Below are 15,820 nucleotides of genomic sequence, written 5' to 3'. Positions count from 1 at the left end.
TTGGCAACCCTATGAGATAGGCCTTATTATCAACATCTTATAGATGAGGGATATGATATTAGGAGAAGTTAAAACACTTGTCCAGAGTGGGAGAAAATCCAAGGAGAGAAGGAAATAAAGATGTGTGCACTCAGAATTTCTGCAAACTAGTCTTGTTCCATTCAAATGAGAAACATTCCAAACTGGAATATCTTTTGCTTTCCTGCTCTGTACACTTGGATGAGGAATTTGATCTTTCTAAGCCTGTTTCCTCATCTATAAAATGGCACTAATGATGCCATCTACCTCCAGTATGACTGGGAGGATGACAGAAGATGATGAATGTAATAGGCTTCAATCAGGGTTTCGCACACAGCAAGTCCTCAATAAATGTTAACCACAACGATAATAATTGTGATGAGGAGAGTAATAATAATAAAGCCTTCTGTCAATATAACTCTTAGTCATCCTGCAAGTCTCAGTTACATTCCATAAACCTTCCCCAACCACCCAGGCCACAGAGGCCTTTCGCTTGTGGATGACAATGTTGGACTCATTTTCTTTTTAGTCATAATTGATTGCTCAATTTCCAGAATCTAGCCTCCTTTTATTCTAACAACAGCCTCAATTTCTTTTTGTGAATCTTCCCTTCCCCACTCCAAATCTATGTGTTTGGAGCAAGTGTTTGTTTTTCTAACTTTAAGGATGAAGTCCATTACTGAGGCCAAAGCCAATTTGAGCATCACATTCTTTTAGCTGCAGTGGTTGGTTCAGGATGGGTTGTATGTTCTAAGCTAGTCAGACTGAATCTTAAGGCTTTGATGAGCTTGAGAAGAAAAAGGTGAGCCCTTTCCTTCTAGAATAGATACGAAAGTGTGACGCTAGGACTGCTGCTGCCATCTTGCACTGTGGAGTTTGAGGGGCGGGGGGTGGGAGGACCAAAACTAACATAATGGAAGACTGATCTGAGAGAGGGAGAAAGACCAAGTCCTAAAGACATTAAGACTTCAGTGGACCTGATTCTAAAGCCATTCTTCCCCTCCAGCCATCAAGTTAAATAAGCCACTAAATTCCCTTCTTTCCCTTAAGCCTGTTAGAGGTTCTCTTCTTTTGCCTCTTACAACAGAGTCCTAACAAATATAATGTCTGCGTCACTTATTTTGCATTTACTATCATGTGCATTTTTGTCTTGGGTTGGATTTTAAACTGTAACTATATAGTATGACTAAATCAGAGTAGATCCTCAGCCAGTATTTATGTACTGATCAACTCCTATATTATTTATCATTACCAATCATGTTATTTAGTTATTTTCTTTTCATAATTGGATATCTTATCTTACTAATTATATTTGTTCCTTCAGTCATTTTTATTCATTCATGTATCAGGTATTTATTGAATGTGGATGATGTGCCGAACTCTGTGTGAGGTACCAGGATTGAAGACTGAACAAAAATGTTGTCCTTGTGATCATGGAACTTACAGTCTAATAGGGGAGTTAGAAATTAATTAAATAATCACAAAAATAATGAATAGTTGCTAAAATGAAAGTCACCACATAGGGACTAGTGGTGATACAAAAGTTTAGAGGGTTTTGAGTCAGGGAGAGCTTTCCTGAGGAAGTGACACTGGGGTAGGAATCTGAAGGATGGGAGGGGCCAACTAAATGAAAGGTGCAGAGTGAAAGGTGTTCTAGGCAGAAGGCACAGCATGACCAAGGCTCCATGGTGGGTGGTAACAACGTCCATTATATACCTGAAGGAGGGCCAGTGGAACATAGGGGAAAATGGAAGAGATCCTGCTATGCAGAGCACCTACCCATACTAAGAAGTTTCTTTTTATGTGAAGAACAATGGTAAGGCATATAGTATTTGTGTGTGTGTGTGGGGGGGGCATATGTGGGAGGAGACGTGATCTGATCTGAATTTGGAAAATGTCATCCTAGCTGCTATGCTGAGAATGATGAAGAGTGAGGAGAGAGCTTGTTGATGGATGAGGGTACACTAGGTAGAAGGCTGTTGCAGTAGCCCAGGGAAAGATTATGGTCACTGGAGGAGATAAGAGGACAGATCAGAGATATAGTGAGGAGGTTACAGAGAACAGGACTTGGTTGTTTAATATAAAGTTGAGTTATACTCTGCTCCTTCCCTCAAAGAGTTTACAATCAAGAAATCTGGTAAAATCTGTAAATTCTTAATACAACCTGATAAATGTGCTATGAATGCTATGAATATAGGATTATTGATTGGAAATGTTAGGTTTCTGGAAAGATTCTATGGAGGAGTAAACATTTTACCTGAACCTAGAGGACAAGCAGGATTCTACCTAGTGGAATTTAAGACAGAGGGATAAGATTCTACACAAGAACCTTATGAAAATATATTTCATTCATTCATTCATTTGTTCATTCACATGTAACTATTTTTTGATCCTTCTGTGAGCCAGGCATTATCCAAGAAACCAGCCATTACATTCTAAATAAGCAATATAATATCTGTTAGTGACAGTTTTGGGGGAATGGCAAATTGTTCATCCTTGTGAGAGTATGAGGTACACAGTGCATACAGTGGGGGACTAGCAGGAATAAAGGGCTTTAATTTCTGTGTCAGGGACTTAAGACTTAAATCTGTAGGAATGAGGGTCCTTAGAGGTTGTTCTACATTGAATTTGAGAAATGCAGGTCTGGCAGCAGCTTGGAGAGGAGACTGGAGCTTAGACAGAAGTGGGCACCTCAGGCAGCAGGCTGTGGAGTGCTGACCTTTGGACCTGGTAGTGGCAGTAGGAGTGGAGAGGAGGGCTGGATTTGGAAGGGGAATCAATAAGACTGGAAAGGCCCCTGGATGTAGGAGCTAGAGAAGGCAGGTGAGTCAAGGGAGACTTTGAATTTTCCTGCTTAGGAATCTGGGTGATGGTGATATTATTCACTGGGTAATATTGGAAGTTCTAGATATGTTGAATTTGAGTTAATTGACGTTCATTAAGATGTTGATGTTTAGGTGTGTCTCCATTTCAAAATAAGAATTATGGCCTCAGAAGAGAAGTCAGGGTTGCAGAAAAAAGGCTTAGAAGCCCTGATATAAGGACGTTCTTTGATGAGTGATGGTTTGGAGGTGGAGCTGTAAAAAAGTAAGATGGCCAGATGGAGTCCTGGACAATCTGAATTTTAAAGGGTAGTTTAGGAACAAGAAAGATGAAGAGAGCTGTCTCTAGAGCAGTTTGGGAGGTTAAGAGGAGGCAGGAAGTGTGGTGTCCCAGAAGTTAAAAGAGGAAAGGTGAGAAGAAAGGCCATGAAATCAAAGGCAATATGTAAGTAAAGTACTAAGGAGACAAAGTGGAAGGCGTTAGATACGGCACTCATGGTATCATTGGGACCTTGATAGAACGGTAGTGTTGAAGAATTTGTGGCCGAATAGCAGGCATGCAGGCCGAGGAGTGATTGAAAGGAAAAGTCAGGGAGGCGGTAGACACAGGCTGCTCTTTCAACAGAGTGGTAGTGATGGGAACCAGAGAGGGTAGTAGCATGGAAGGCAGGCAGAGTTGATAGAGAAAGACTATTTTCTTTTTAATAAGGATGGGTGAAACTTGGCCATGTGTGCATAATGGATGAACGAATTTTGTGATTTGTGGAGAGGGAGATATTGAAAAGAAAGTCAATATGTACTAAGGTCAGAAAACGGTAAAAACTGGAACAAGAACATAAGAGGAAGGGATAGGTCTGGAAAGGAGATGAGAACTCTTCAGTGGCCAAAAATTAGTAGGTGAGAAAATGGATAAAGGTGAGCGTGGAGACTGAAGTGCACAAGCAGCCTCCTCAGAGCTCAATTCAGTGCAGGACCCTCTGCTAGGGGACATTGTTGAAACCTTAGAACATAGAAGGAATTGAAAAAAAAATCTCTGATTTTATTTTTGGCATCTCACTGTGTCAGTACAGGCTGATTGATAGACACGAGGTAGAAATGGACAATTTCCATCTGAGGAAGTTGAGGAATTACCGAGCCGGCTGCTCTGTCACTGGGATGATTACTCTGCCAGTTCAGCTCCCTCATTCATATCCCCACAGGAAGGTCTTGTCTAAGGCTGATGAGACCCCAATTAGGGGTCAGTCACACTTGCTGATTAAATTGGATTAAGGTGGATTCTTTGTGATATCCGAGATTCCTTCTTTAGGATATATTCCTGTGCAATTATAGGGCTGTCTGGGAGTGGTGGTGGTGGTGCCCAATAGTTTTCAAGTCTATCCTAACTCCAGGCAGGACAATGGTTAATCCACTCAGGAATTCACCTTGAGCCAAAAGTTTTCCAAATTGTTTGCCCCCCTGATTCCCCTGGTCAGCTCTCCTCAGGTGAATGCCCCACTTCCTAATAATCCCTGTGAGTGTTGAGTGTCCCCAAGAAGGTGAAAAACCTGCAAGACTGTAGGTCCTAATGTGTGCTCTCATTCAACTAGGGTACACTTGCATGTAGAAATTAGAGGCCATGTGAGCCAGCTCTCCCTTTTAAACTCTTCCCTTAATACACAGATGAAGAAACTGAGGCTCTAAAAGATAAGGTTTAACAAGGCTACTGAGTAAGTTTATATTAGAACTAACATCAAACCCAGGACTCTGACCTACTCTCCTCAAAGCCAATGGCTTAATTACCAAAACACACTGCCATTCTCTCTGTTTTGTTTTCCTTTTATTAATGGATTTCTTTCCTGCTACCTCAGATCTCAGTAACTAATCTTCTTAAAGGGGGTGATAAATCAGGAGGAAAATATGAATGGCTTCAAGGAGAAACACACATAACCTGGAGAGTTGCTTCCCTCATGTAATGAAAAAATAATCCCCCTCTGCCTAATCCTCTGTCTCTTGCTGTACTCAGGGCATTAAGTGCTGAATCCTGGCTGGGCCACTGCAGTACAGAACATAACTCCCAGGCCCAAAAGGTCCAGAAGGCAGAAGCAAGAGCCATCAAAGGGGGCGTAGGGTACCCTAAGTGTGGAGTTTACTTGGCTCTGTTTTCTACGACTGCACCCCACTTTGAGCAAATCCTATCTGGGGAAGCCCCTATAATAAACCAGCCCAATAAGAAGTGAATGTTTCCAAGGAAATCCCCCTCAGTGCTTTCCTAACACCTATAAACTTTACTAAAACCTTTACATGTTTATGTAGCAATTACCACTTCTCAGCATGACTTGGGAACAAGAAGTGCAGAGAATCTCTGAAGTACAAATGATAGGGCCTGCTGTCAAAGAAATAGTAGCAAACATCTCTGAAAGAGAGTGAATATCATCAGAAAAAAATAGGCCTTGGTTTATAGAAATTCTGCTCAGAGAAACTTTATGGGCAAACTCATGAAAAAGTGAAAATTGCTTGGACTGACCTTTTGCTCATTCCAATGGCCACGCTCTAAAAGATTCCACACTATTGCTTAGGAACTATGCTAAGGAAACAAGGTAGGAAGAGGATCAGAAAGTTTTCTGGTGTGTCTGCCTGGCTTCTAAGCACAGTGCATCATGCTAGGTGTGACTCTGGGGTGCTGCCCGTAGCCAACTTGCCACCTTCACCCATGGCATTGTCAGGTACATACATTTTCTCCAGGTCCCCAAATCCAGAAAATGCTCCTTTTGGGATGACTCGCAGTTTGGTGAGTACAAACCTCCTGAAAAGAAAGTGGACATAAAATATCACAACTTATCCATTAATTGGTAAGTAATTGAGTCCCTAATGTGTGTGCTGCAAACAGCCAACATATCTTAAGCACTTGCCATAATAGGGATGGTGTAAATGTTTTTACATTTTCTCTCTTCATCCTCACCACAAAGTAGTGATGTTGGCACTATCATTATCTTCATTTTGCATGAGAGGAACCTGGGGTTCAGGGAGGTTGAGGAATTTGCCCAGGGTCACATGGCTGGTAAAAGGCAGAGCTGGGATATGAACCTATTCTCCACCACTGCTCTGTGCTTCCTCTTGTAGCCCTGTGTGAGGAGGCCTGTGTGTGAGATAAGGAGAGGAAAAGGCACTGAGCTTTCACTCTGTGCCAGGCACACAACAGATCAATATCAGTTAATTCTCACTATGGCCCTCATCGTACTGAGGAGGAAATGGAAACTTAGATAAAACCAGTTGTTTGAGGTACTACAGCTAGTTAGGTGGTAGAGCCAGGATTCTACCCAATTTTGTCTGTTTTCAAAGCCTATGTTTTCTCCAGTTTATCCAAGGAGCCTGTGATCCATTTGGGAAAGCCAGATCTATGCACATAAGAAGACAGCTCAGAAGCCAAAACAAAGTTCGTTAAGTGCTATGTGAGAAGTTTAAGGGAATGGGGAGACCTGAGAAGATGTCTTGGAAAATAAGGGACTTTTACTACTCTTAGAAGGATGGTGAAAGTAAAGTTGGCAAGTGGTGGCAGTTGTATCTTCCAGTTCCTTTGTACAATTAGGTCTGAAGTTAGGGGAAGTATCCTCCTTGTGCCTTATTGTCACTTGTAGACTAGCCTTCCTCCCTTCTACTTAATCCACACCCCCCACCCCGATATGAACTCTCTTAGATGCAATAATCTATCCATCCTTAGCCACTCCTCTTATTTCTTGGGGGAGTAAGGGAGCTAGCTCCTGGACCTCAATCACTCTCATGACACTTCAGCTATCATAATTCTTGGTGATTTCAATATCTATATAGATAGTCCCTCCAATATCTTGACCTCTGAGAAACTTGGTCTCTTCTTTGCCATTGACCTTGTCCTCCCCATCAATTAACCACCCACTCCTTTGGTCACAGCCTCATCTTGTCACCAATAACCAATCTCCATCCACAATATCATTTCATGAATCCCACTTTCCAATCACTGCTTCCTATCTTGTCAGCTAGTACCCCAACTCCCAAACTACTTCTACACACCAGGATCTTCAACCCCACCATATTTTCTCCATTCTAAAATCTTCATTTCCTTCCTTTCATAGTTTATATTCCATGGTCCATCATTAAAATCTCTTGACTTGCATATACACTTGGCTCCCTTGCCCCTGGCTCACTTTGTCATACTCACTTGGAAAAAAAAACAACTCTAGTTAAATCCTTCTCTCTGCCTACTCTTTACCTGTATATGCACAGATAATACAGCTGGAGACTCCTGACTGGTCTCAAAATCATAAGCAGTAGCTTTAGATAGGTCCTTAATGCAACCTGGCAAGAATACTATATGTCCTCGTACACTACATCTCCCATTTTCATTGATAATCTTCAGGGATGTTTGCATTGTTATTATCCCCATTTTGCATAAGAAGAAACTGGGGTTCAGGGAGGTTAAGAAACTTCCCCAGGGTCATACAGCTGGCAGAACTATGGTATGAACCTTGCCTGTCCTCACTACTCTGTGCTGCCTCCTGTAGCTCTGTGTGAGGCCCCTTCTCTTCACTACTCCAACTTCTAATACCTCTTCCCTATTGCCACTCTCAGGTGACTAGCTTCTTATTCCAAAGAGAAAGTGAAACCAATAGAAGAGAATTTCCACATGCCCGCACCACCACAGCCATCAACTCCACCCGCGTCTGTGTGCAGACTCTCTCTTCCCTCCTCTTCTCTGGGTGAACTGTCCGTGCTCCTAAGGCCTGCCCCTCCACATGTGCACCAGATCCCTTCCCTTCTCTTCTAGTGGGGGTAACCACTAGAGCAATCCTCCTCTTTCTTTCATACAGCATCTTTTTTCCTTTCTCTGCTGGATTCTTCTTGTCAATATATAAACTTGCCATCATTTCTTCCATCTAAAAAATCTTCTCATAACCTCACAGCCACCTCCAGCTTTTGCCATCTTTTTTCTGCTCCCATTTAGAACAAAATTGCTTGAAATATTTGTCTCTTCCCTGCCTCAAAATTCCTGCCAGTGGCTCCCCAACTCACTCCAGTAAATACTCAAAATTTTTTTACAATGGCTTATAGGGTCCTACAAGATTTCCCTACTCCCTCTTCACTTAGACCTCTACCCTCCTTTTTGACAACTCTCCCCTTTGTTCACCCCACTTTTGGCACAGTCACCTCTTGCTATTCCATGAACATAATAAGTTCCTTCTTGCCTAAAGTTTCTGTATTTGCAGGTCTCCTTCCTGGAACATTCCTCTCCTAGATATCCTCATGGTTTTCTCCCTTAGCCCTCTTGTTTGCTCAAATGTTACTTTCTTAGTGAGGCTTTCCCCAGCCACCCTATTTAAAATGACAATCTTCCAAACCTGGCATCTGGACCCCTTTACTGCTTAGTTGTTTTCTCCATAACACTTATCACCATCCTACACGCTATGCAGTTTATGTATGTTTGTATATATGTATATATGTATGTATTTACTTAGCTTTTCTTCATGATTAGAATGGAAGTTCATCAAGGCAGGAATTTCTGTCTAGTTTGTTTACTGCTCAAACCAAATACCTAGAATAGTGCCTGCTTGATTTGTGCTCAGTAAACACTGAATGATTGAATGAATTGCAGTTGGGCAGTCTGAGAGTTTTGGGCTTGAGTGGGATGGAATTACAAGTGACCTTTCGGGAATCTCTAAAATGAGATACTGTTCTTTCCTCTTGCTTTCCTCCCTCTGGCCTTCTCTTGCTTTGTAATGGATTATTATGAATTTGGTTTTCTTTCCACTTTAATCCTTTCTTCAGCAGGCGGTCTATGAGCAGGAATTAAATCATTAAACACTGGGAGCTTGTGGATATTTTCACATACCCTCATTGCTTTAATCATCTAACTGTTGTTGTTAGTGGAAATTCCTGTTTTAGGTGAAGCTATTACTCAGGTCTTTAACTTTGTTTGCATTGTCTAACATGTGCTCTATGATGAGGAATCTGGGAGAGAATCTGTTTTTGCTCTGGAGGAGTCTACATACATGTTGGGAAGGCAAAACCAGAAATTCTGGGACCACCAGAAAACAGTTGTGAGATACACTTGGTGGAATCTCTGTAAACGTTATACAAGGATTGAAATGAGAAAGATCTCAAAGTATGTAAATCTATGACAGGAAGATTGGAGGGAGGGGGTGAATTTTGTGCATGGGCCTCAAAACTGCCATCAAGTCATATTAAAAGCATTGTCTCTATGAAACCATTTTAAATGAAAGGAGATGTAATTTAGGATTGGGTGTATTGGATCTGGAAGAGAATCTACTACTAGAATAATCATCTGACAAGGAATCAAGGTTCGTTCACCTTCCTTTAATTGTATTCACTTAACCTTAGTTAACATGTACTGGTTCCTTTTCTTCCTATTTATCACAAGGTGGAAGAATGATGAAAACAAATCAATAACAGCAAATAATAAAATTGTTTAAACTACTGAAATAGATTAAAATTTGTGAGTGAGTTGAAAAATTGAAGTCTAATGCTAAATAATGAGATGTAGAGAGAGTGGGATCTTGGGTAATTGACTCTTCTATTTAATGACAAGTCAACAAGTTAGCCCTTTTTGATTCAACCCTAGTAGCAGGCACATTTTTCTAAAATTTTCAAGGCCTAGACTTGTATTGAGTGGTTAAACTTATTAACATAATTAAATCTTTTTCAAAGATTGAAACTCTTGACTTCCATTTCCTGAACTACTATAGGCTAAATAACCTGAAGATATTTCCAGTTAAAATCATCTGGGAATCTTCTATAACATATAACAAACATTATTTTAAAGGCATACCTGAGCTTGCAAGAAAGTATGAGAAGTCCCTGGGGACCCAAAGTAAAGCGACTGAACACCAGATGGGCCCCTAAGCTGCAACTGCAAACCAGAATTTTAAGAGGGTAAACTGAAGCTGAGGTGTCCTGAGAGGAAGTTTATGGACTTGGTTGCCAAAGGATTTGTGTTTTGATGCCAAATTGGCACATGTGATAGGAGATGGAGGATGGAAAGCAAGGATCCATGTCTGTCTGCCAATCTATGTATCTTTTCTATATTAATCACATGCATTTTAGAAAGAGAGGTGCAGAAAGGGAAGGAGAGGCATTTTTCAATAAAATAATATCCAGAAATTTTCTATAAATTATGAAAGAACTGAATCCTCAGATTCAGAAGTCTCAACAAGTCCTGGGGAGGAAAATAAAAATAAATCCACTGCAAGATACCTGTGAACTAAAACTGTAGAACCATAAAAGAAAAAGCTTTAAATGCAGACAGGGTTTTCCCCTTCTGTTTGCTGTTTCCTCTCCTTTCCTCTGTTCCCTCACTTTCTGCTGAAGACAAATTATCTTCAAAGGAATAATAATTAGAAACTTTATAAAAATATCCTCAAAATTATTAGAGAAAATAACTGCTAATTTAGAGCTTTATACTCAAAAATTATTATTTAAATGTGAGTATAAAATAAAGACATTTATAGACAAATTAAATTGCCACTAACATACTGTTACAAAGTAACTACTTTAGGGAATAAAAAAATTGAATCCAGGAGGAAGGCATGGGAAACATGAAGGAATTTTTAACAAATTGGTAAACATATGGATAATTTAATGGCATCAATAATATAAAACTACAGTAATAATCACTAATTGGGGGAGGGGGCTTATAAACAAGGTAAAGTGAAATATCAGATAACAGTATATATGATAAAATAGCGATCATAGTGAAAACATTTCAAGATATCTATATTGTTTGGGAAGAAATATTAATTAATTTTAGATTTTGTTACATCATGTATACATATTGCAAGTTAAAGAAAATCACAAAGAGAGTAGAAATGGAACACTTACAAAACAGTAAAAATAGAAATAAAAGTAAAAAGAAAACTCAGTTATCACAACAAAAGGTACAAACGGAGACAAAAGGCATAGAATAAGTGAATAAATAGAAAGCTCAAAATATGGCAGAAACAAATATGTCATTAATAACAATGAACTAAACCAAACAACACTATGCCAAAACAAAATAACAATTGCCCATTGTTGAAAGTGGAACAAACTCCTTCATGAAAAGACAGATATTGTCAAATTGGATATTAAAATCAAATCCAAGGCTATGCTATTTACAAGAGACATAACCCAAACATAAATTTATAGACCAACTGTTAGAGAATGGAAAGAGCCACCTCATACAAATAGCAACCCAAATGAAAGTGGTGAAGCTAAGATAATATCAATAAAAATAGACATCAAGGTAAAAAAGCATTAGTAGTGATAAAGTGGGTTACTACATAATGAGAAAGAGAATAATTAACCATAAATTCTAAGTTTTTACAAGTAATAACATTCTCAAACTATATAAAGTAAATGTGAGCAAAAAACAAGGAGAAAATGACAAATTCACAATAACAGATATTTTAACACATCTCTCAAAAACTGATAGATACAGAGGAAAAATATTAGTAGGTAAATAGAATATTTAAAATACAATTAACTTGATCTAATGGAAAATATGTATGGAACTCAGCATCCAATTCAATAAGGAACATCAAACAAATTGACCAAGAACTAGGTCACAAAGCAAATTGGTATCAAAGCATAGTCTTTGGCAAGGATATAATTAAATTACTTAGAAAACAGTGATAAAAGATAATTAACAACCCCTACACATCTGTCTGGAAAACCAAAACCAAACAACACTACACCAAAACAAAACAAAAATCACCCACCTAAATTATAAATTGGTCAAAGAAGAAATTACAATAAAACTTTGGAATTCTTAAGGATTGAACTACTATCAAATGAAAAACAGCATATCAAATATGTGGAATACAGCTAAACTGTCTCTGTAAGTGTACAGAGAAATTTGTGGCTTTAAATTCTTATACTAGAAAATAAAAAAATATAAAAATTAATGAGCTATAGCTGCTGCCATCTGATCCAGCAATCCCACTACTAACTATATCCTCAGAGGAACTGAAAGCAAGGGCTTGAACAGACATTTGCACACTGATGTTCATAGCAGCATTATTCACAGTTGCCAAAAATTAGAGGCAACCCAAGTGTCCGTCAACCTATAGTGGATAAAGAAAATGTGATATGTACATATGATAGAATAATATTCAGCTTTAAGAAGGAATAAAGTTCTGAAATATGTGACAAGATGGATGAATCTTGAAGACATTGTGTTGAGTGAAATAAGCCAGACACAAAAGGACAAATACTGCCTAATCTCACTGATATGAACTAATCAAAATGAGCAAACTCATGGGGTTAGTATCTATAGTATAGGTTACAAGGAGCTAGAACAAGAGTAGAGAACAGGGAACTGATGCTTACTTTATGCAGAATGTTTAATAAGGTTGATTATAAATGTTTGGAAAGGGTTAGAGGGGATGGTACATTATTGTAATTAACAGCACTGAACTATGTGTATGATTGTGGTTCAAAAGGGAAGGTTAGGGTCATATATGTACAAGAAAGAAAACTAGAGGATGAAACATGAGACTGTATAACACAGTGAATCCTATTGTGGATGACGAATGTGGTTAGTAGTACAAATATAAGAAAGTTCTTCTGTGAACTAGAACAAATGTACATCACTATTAAAAGGTGTTAATAATGGAGTAGTATGGGGAAAAATACACCTAATGTAAACTATGGACTATAGATAGTTAACAGTAATATATTAATATTCATTCATCAAGTATAACAAAGATACCACACCAATGCTAAGTGTCAATGACAGGGGGGTATAAAGAGTATTGGGTTTTAATTTTTTTTGTTTGAAGCAGTGAAAATGTTATAAAATTGATTGTGGTGATGAATGCACTACTCTATGATTATACTGAGAGTCGTTGATTGTACATCTTGGATGGAGTGTGTGGTGTGTGAATAAAACCATTTTTTTAAAAATTAATGAGCTAAGCTTCCAACACAAGAGATTAGTAAAACAACAGAATTGTGGAAACAGAAAATTATAAGTCCAATATTTCTTTATTCCATTTCTGGCTAAAAAGTAAACTGAAGACCCAAAAGCAGTTTCATAAGAAACAATGAAAGAATGATAGACTGTTCATAGAGATGTTTTAAAAAGATAAGCACTTAGATATTAAAACTTGATGGAGAGATAAAGAAAGGGTAATAGAGGTTACAGTCCTTAAAGTTTAAGTTTAATCTATACTAATTTGGTATTTCAACATATAAAGTTCATTTTCTGCCTAAGTCTACTACATAGATGGGAAAGAGCTTTCCTGTAACATCAAACGTTTTATTACAATAGCTCCAAAAAATCTTGACTGATAACTTGAAGACTAAAAATGATTGTTTTAGAAAATGCATTTATTTGAATATTTGTGAAGAAAACTGTGTTTATTACTTAAAGTTCTAAATTCTGCTTTAAAAACCGATCTGATTACTAACGCAAAAGAAGTGTATAGATTTCCTTTCAATCAGGAATATAGTTAAAGTTATTCTTCTTGGTCAATCTTCATTTTAGAAATAAAGTAAAAGAGAATCTAAAAGATTAACTATAAAATACATCGCAAAATTTAATTTCCCTTGATAGCCTAAAGGGAATAGAGGGAAAGAAATAATAAGACAAGAGCAGAAATAAATTAAAATTAACAATAGAGGGAACCAACAAATCAAAGCTATTTCTTTGGAAAGAGTTAATAGAATAGAAAGAAAATTCATATATATTGAGCTAGGAAAAATAGAAAATAAAATAATAAAACAATGAGAGGCATGAAAATGGTATCTAGCTATAGATATAACAGGTTTTAAATTATTGAACCCTAAGAACAATTTTATAACATTAGATTTGAAAAATTAGACAATATGGGTAATTTCATACAAGGATATGAAACATATCAAACATAGAAACCTACTTGACTCATGAAGATATAGAAAAATTGAATAGATCTATAACCATTAAAAAATTGGTTTGGTAGTTTAAAATCTATACACCAAAAAAATAAAGTCAGCATCATGTGCTTTTAGAAGTAAACTCTACCTCTATAAATGACAAGAAAATCCCACTCTTACACAAGGTATTCTGGAGACTAGCAAAGAAGGAATGCTGTCCAACACATTTCATGTGCTTAGTATAATCTCAGTAACAAAACCAGAGAAAGATAATAAATGAGGAAACATTTTAGGCCAATCCCCCTTAGTAATGTAAATGGAAAAATCAGAAATAATATGTGGAAATATGTACTTGGTAGAGTCTAAACAAATAGTACATTATGACTAATTGGAGTTTATTCCAGGAATTCAAGGATAGTTAAACAGAAAAATCTATTAAAGAAATTTTCCATGTGAAGAAATTAAAAGCAATAAAACACACGATTCTCTGAAAAAAACAGAAAATATATTTGATAAAAACCCATTCATGATAAAATCTCTTAACAAACTAGGAAAAGGAGTAATATCCTTACTTTCCTAAGGCATATAATCTAACATCCTACAGCAAATGTCATGCTCTATGGTGAAATATTAGACACATTCCATTTAAAATCAGGAATGAGGCAAGGATGCCTGCTATTACCTCTTCTATTCAGAATTGTACTGCATGCCCTAGACTGCACAGTAAGACAAGAAAAAGAAAATGTAAGGATTATTAATGAAAGATTGTTATTATCCATCAACAATATGATGGTCTACCCAAAGAGAATCTCTAATTAATCAAAGAGATCTCTACTAGCACTAATAAAGTCCAGTAAGGTAGCTGGGAGTGAGTGTACAAAAATAATTTGCATTCTTACACACTAATCTCCCTTCTCATGTTATTTTTTGAAGTATGTCAATTACAACAGTCACAAAATTTATACAGTATCAAGAAATTAATCTAAGAAAAAGAAGTCATTATTTATGGAGAATAACAAAAAACTTAATTGAATGACACTTTACAAAACCTGAACAAATATATATTTTTTAAAAACCTGAACAAATATGCATAAATAGTACATCTATAAATGAGAAGTCCCCATTTTATGAAGGTATCAGTTTAATCTACATTAATATATAAATTCAATGCAAGAAACAATAGTTTTTTGTTTTTTTGGGGGGAGGTGTGTGTGGAAATTGAATATTTATGTAGAAGAGGGAGGGGCCAAGAATAGCCAAATAATTCTGAGAAAGTAAAACAAGATTGGGACATTGTCATATCAGTCAATATGATTTTTATCAAGTGATAATGATTAAAATGCTGTGGTATTGGCATAGGGATTGAAAAATAAACCAGTGGAAGATAATATGGAGCCCAGAAACAGTTCTACAAACAAAAGGAAATAACAAATGGCAGGGTAGCATTAAAAATCAATGAAGGAAGACGTGGGCTAATCAATAAGGGTTGCTGAAACTACTGATTATCTTTGTGAAAAAATAGCATAAGATCTTTGCTTATTACGAGATTAAAATCTCAATTCTAGGTTTAATAAAGACTTAAATGGGAAAAATCAAAACTTTAAAACTGTTAAATAAAATATAAATTTCTGTTCAGAAGACTTTTCTAAAAAAGATAAAAAAACTGCTCACCACAATTGAAAAGCTGATGAATTAAGTTACATTAAAATTAGTAAAACAAAGATACATAAACTAATTGAGAAGATAAGCTATAGACTGGGAAAAGACTTTTGCAGAACATACAACTAACAAAGTCTTAGCATCCAGGTTATAAAGAACTTTACAAAAGAGTAAGAGAAACACAAACAATCCAGTAGAAAAATTGGCAAAAGATATGAACAGGCAATTCATGGAAGAGAAAATGCAAATGGCCAATAAGCGTATGAAAAGATGCTCAAATTCACTAGCGTTCAGGAAACTGCAAATTTAAACAATCAGTAGATACCATGACACATCATTACCTTGACAAACATTTAAAAGGAAATCTTACAATATCAGTGCTGGTTACGATATGGAACAATAGGATATTTTCTACCCTCTTGATGGAAGGGTAGTTTGGTACAAATGCTTTTGAGAGGTAT

At 37.1% G+C, this 15,820-nt stretch overlaps 1 protein-coding gene across 2 annotated transcripts in view; it reads right to left on the bottom strand.

Moving 5' to 3' along the window:
• Positions 1–15,820, bottom strand: part of FSHR (follicle stimulating hormone receptor) — a 203,831-nt gene that overhangs the window by 108,096 nt on the left and 79,915 nt on the right. For both annotated transcript variants that reach the window (XM_037806961.1, XM_037806962.1), the window contains exon 2: positions 5,551–5,622. In XM_037806961.1, the coding sequence (XP_037662889.1) occupies positions 5,551–5,622 (72 nt within the window). The remainder of the gene's footprint in view (positions 1–5,550; positions 5,623–15,820) is intronic.

The sequence above is a fragment of the Choloepus didactylus genome, chromosome 17, assembly GCF_015220235.1.
Source record: "Choloepus didactylus isolate mChoDid1 chromosome 17, mChoDid1.pri, whole genome shotgun sequence".
Taxonomy (NCBI): domain Eukaryota; kingdom Metazoa; phylum Chordata; class Mammalia; order Pilosa; family Megalonychidae; genus Choloepus; species Choloepus didactylus.
The sequence above is the reverse complement of the archived record's forward strand: the minus strand, read 5'-3'. Positions and strand labels throughout refer to the sequence as shown.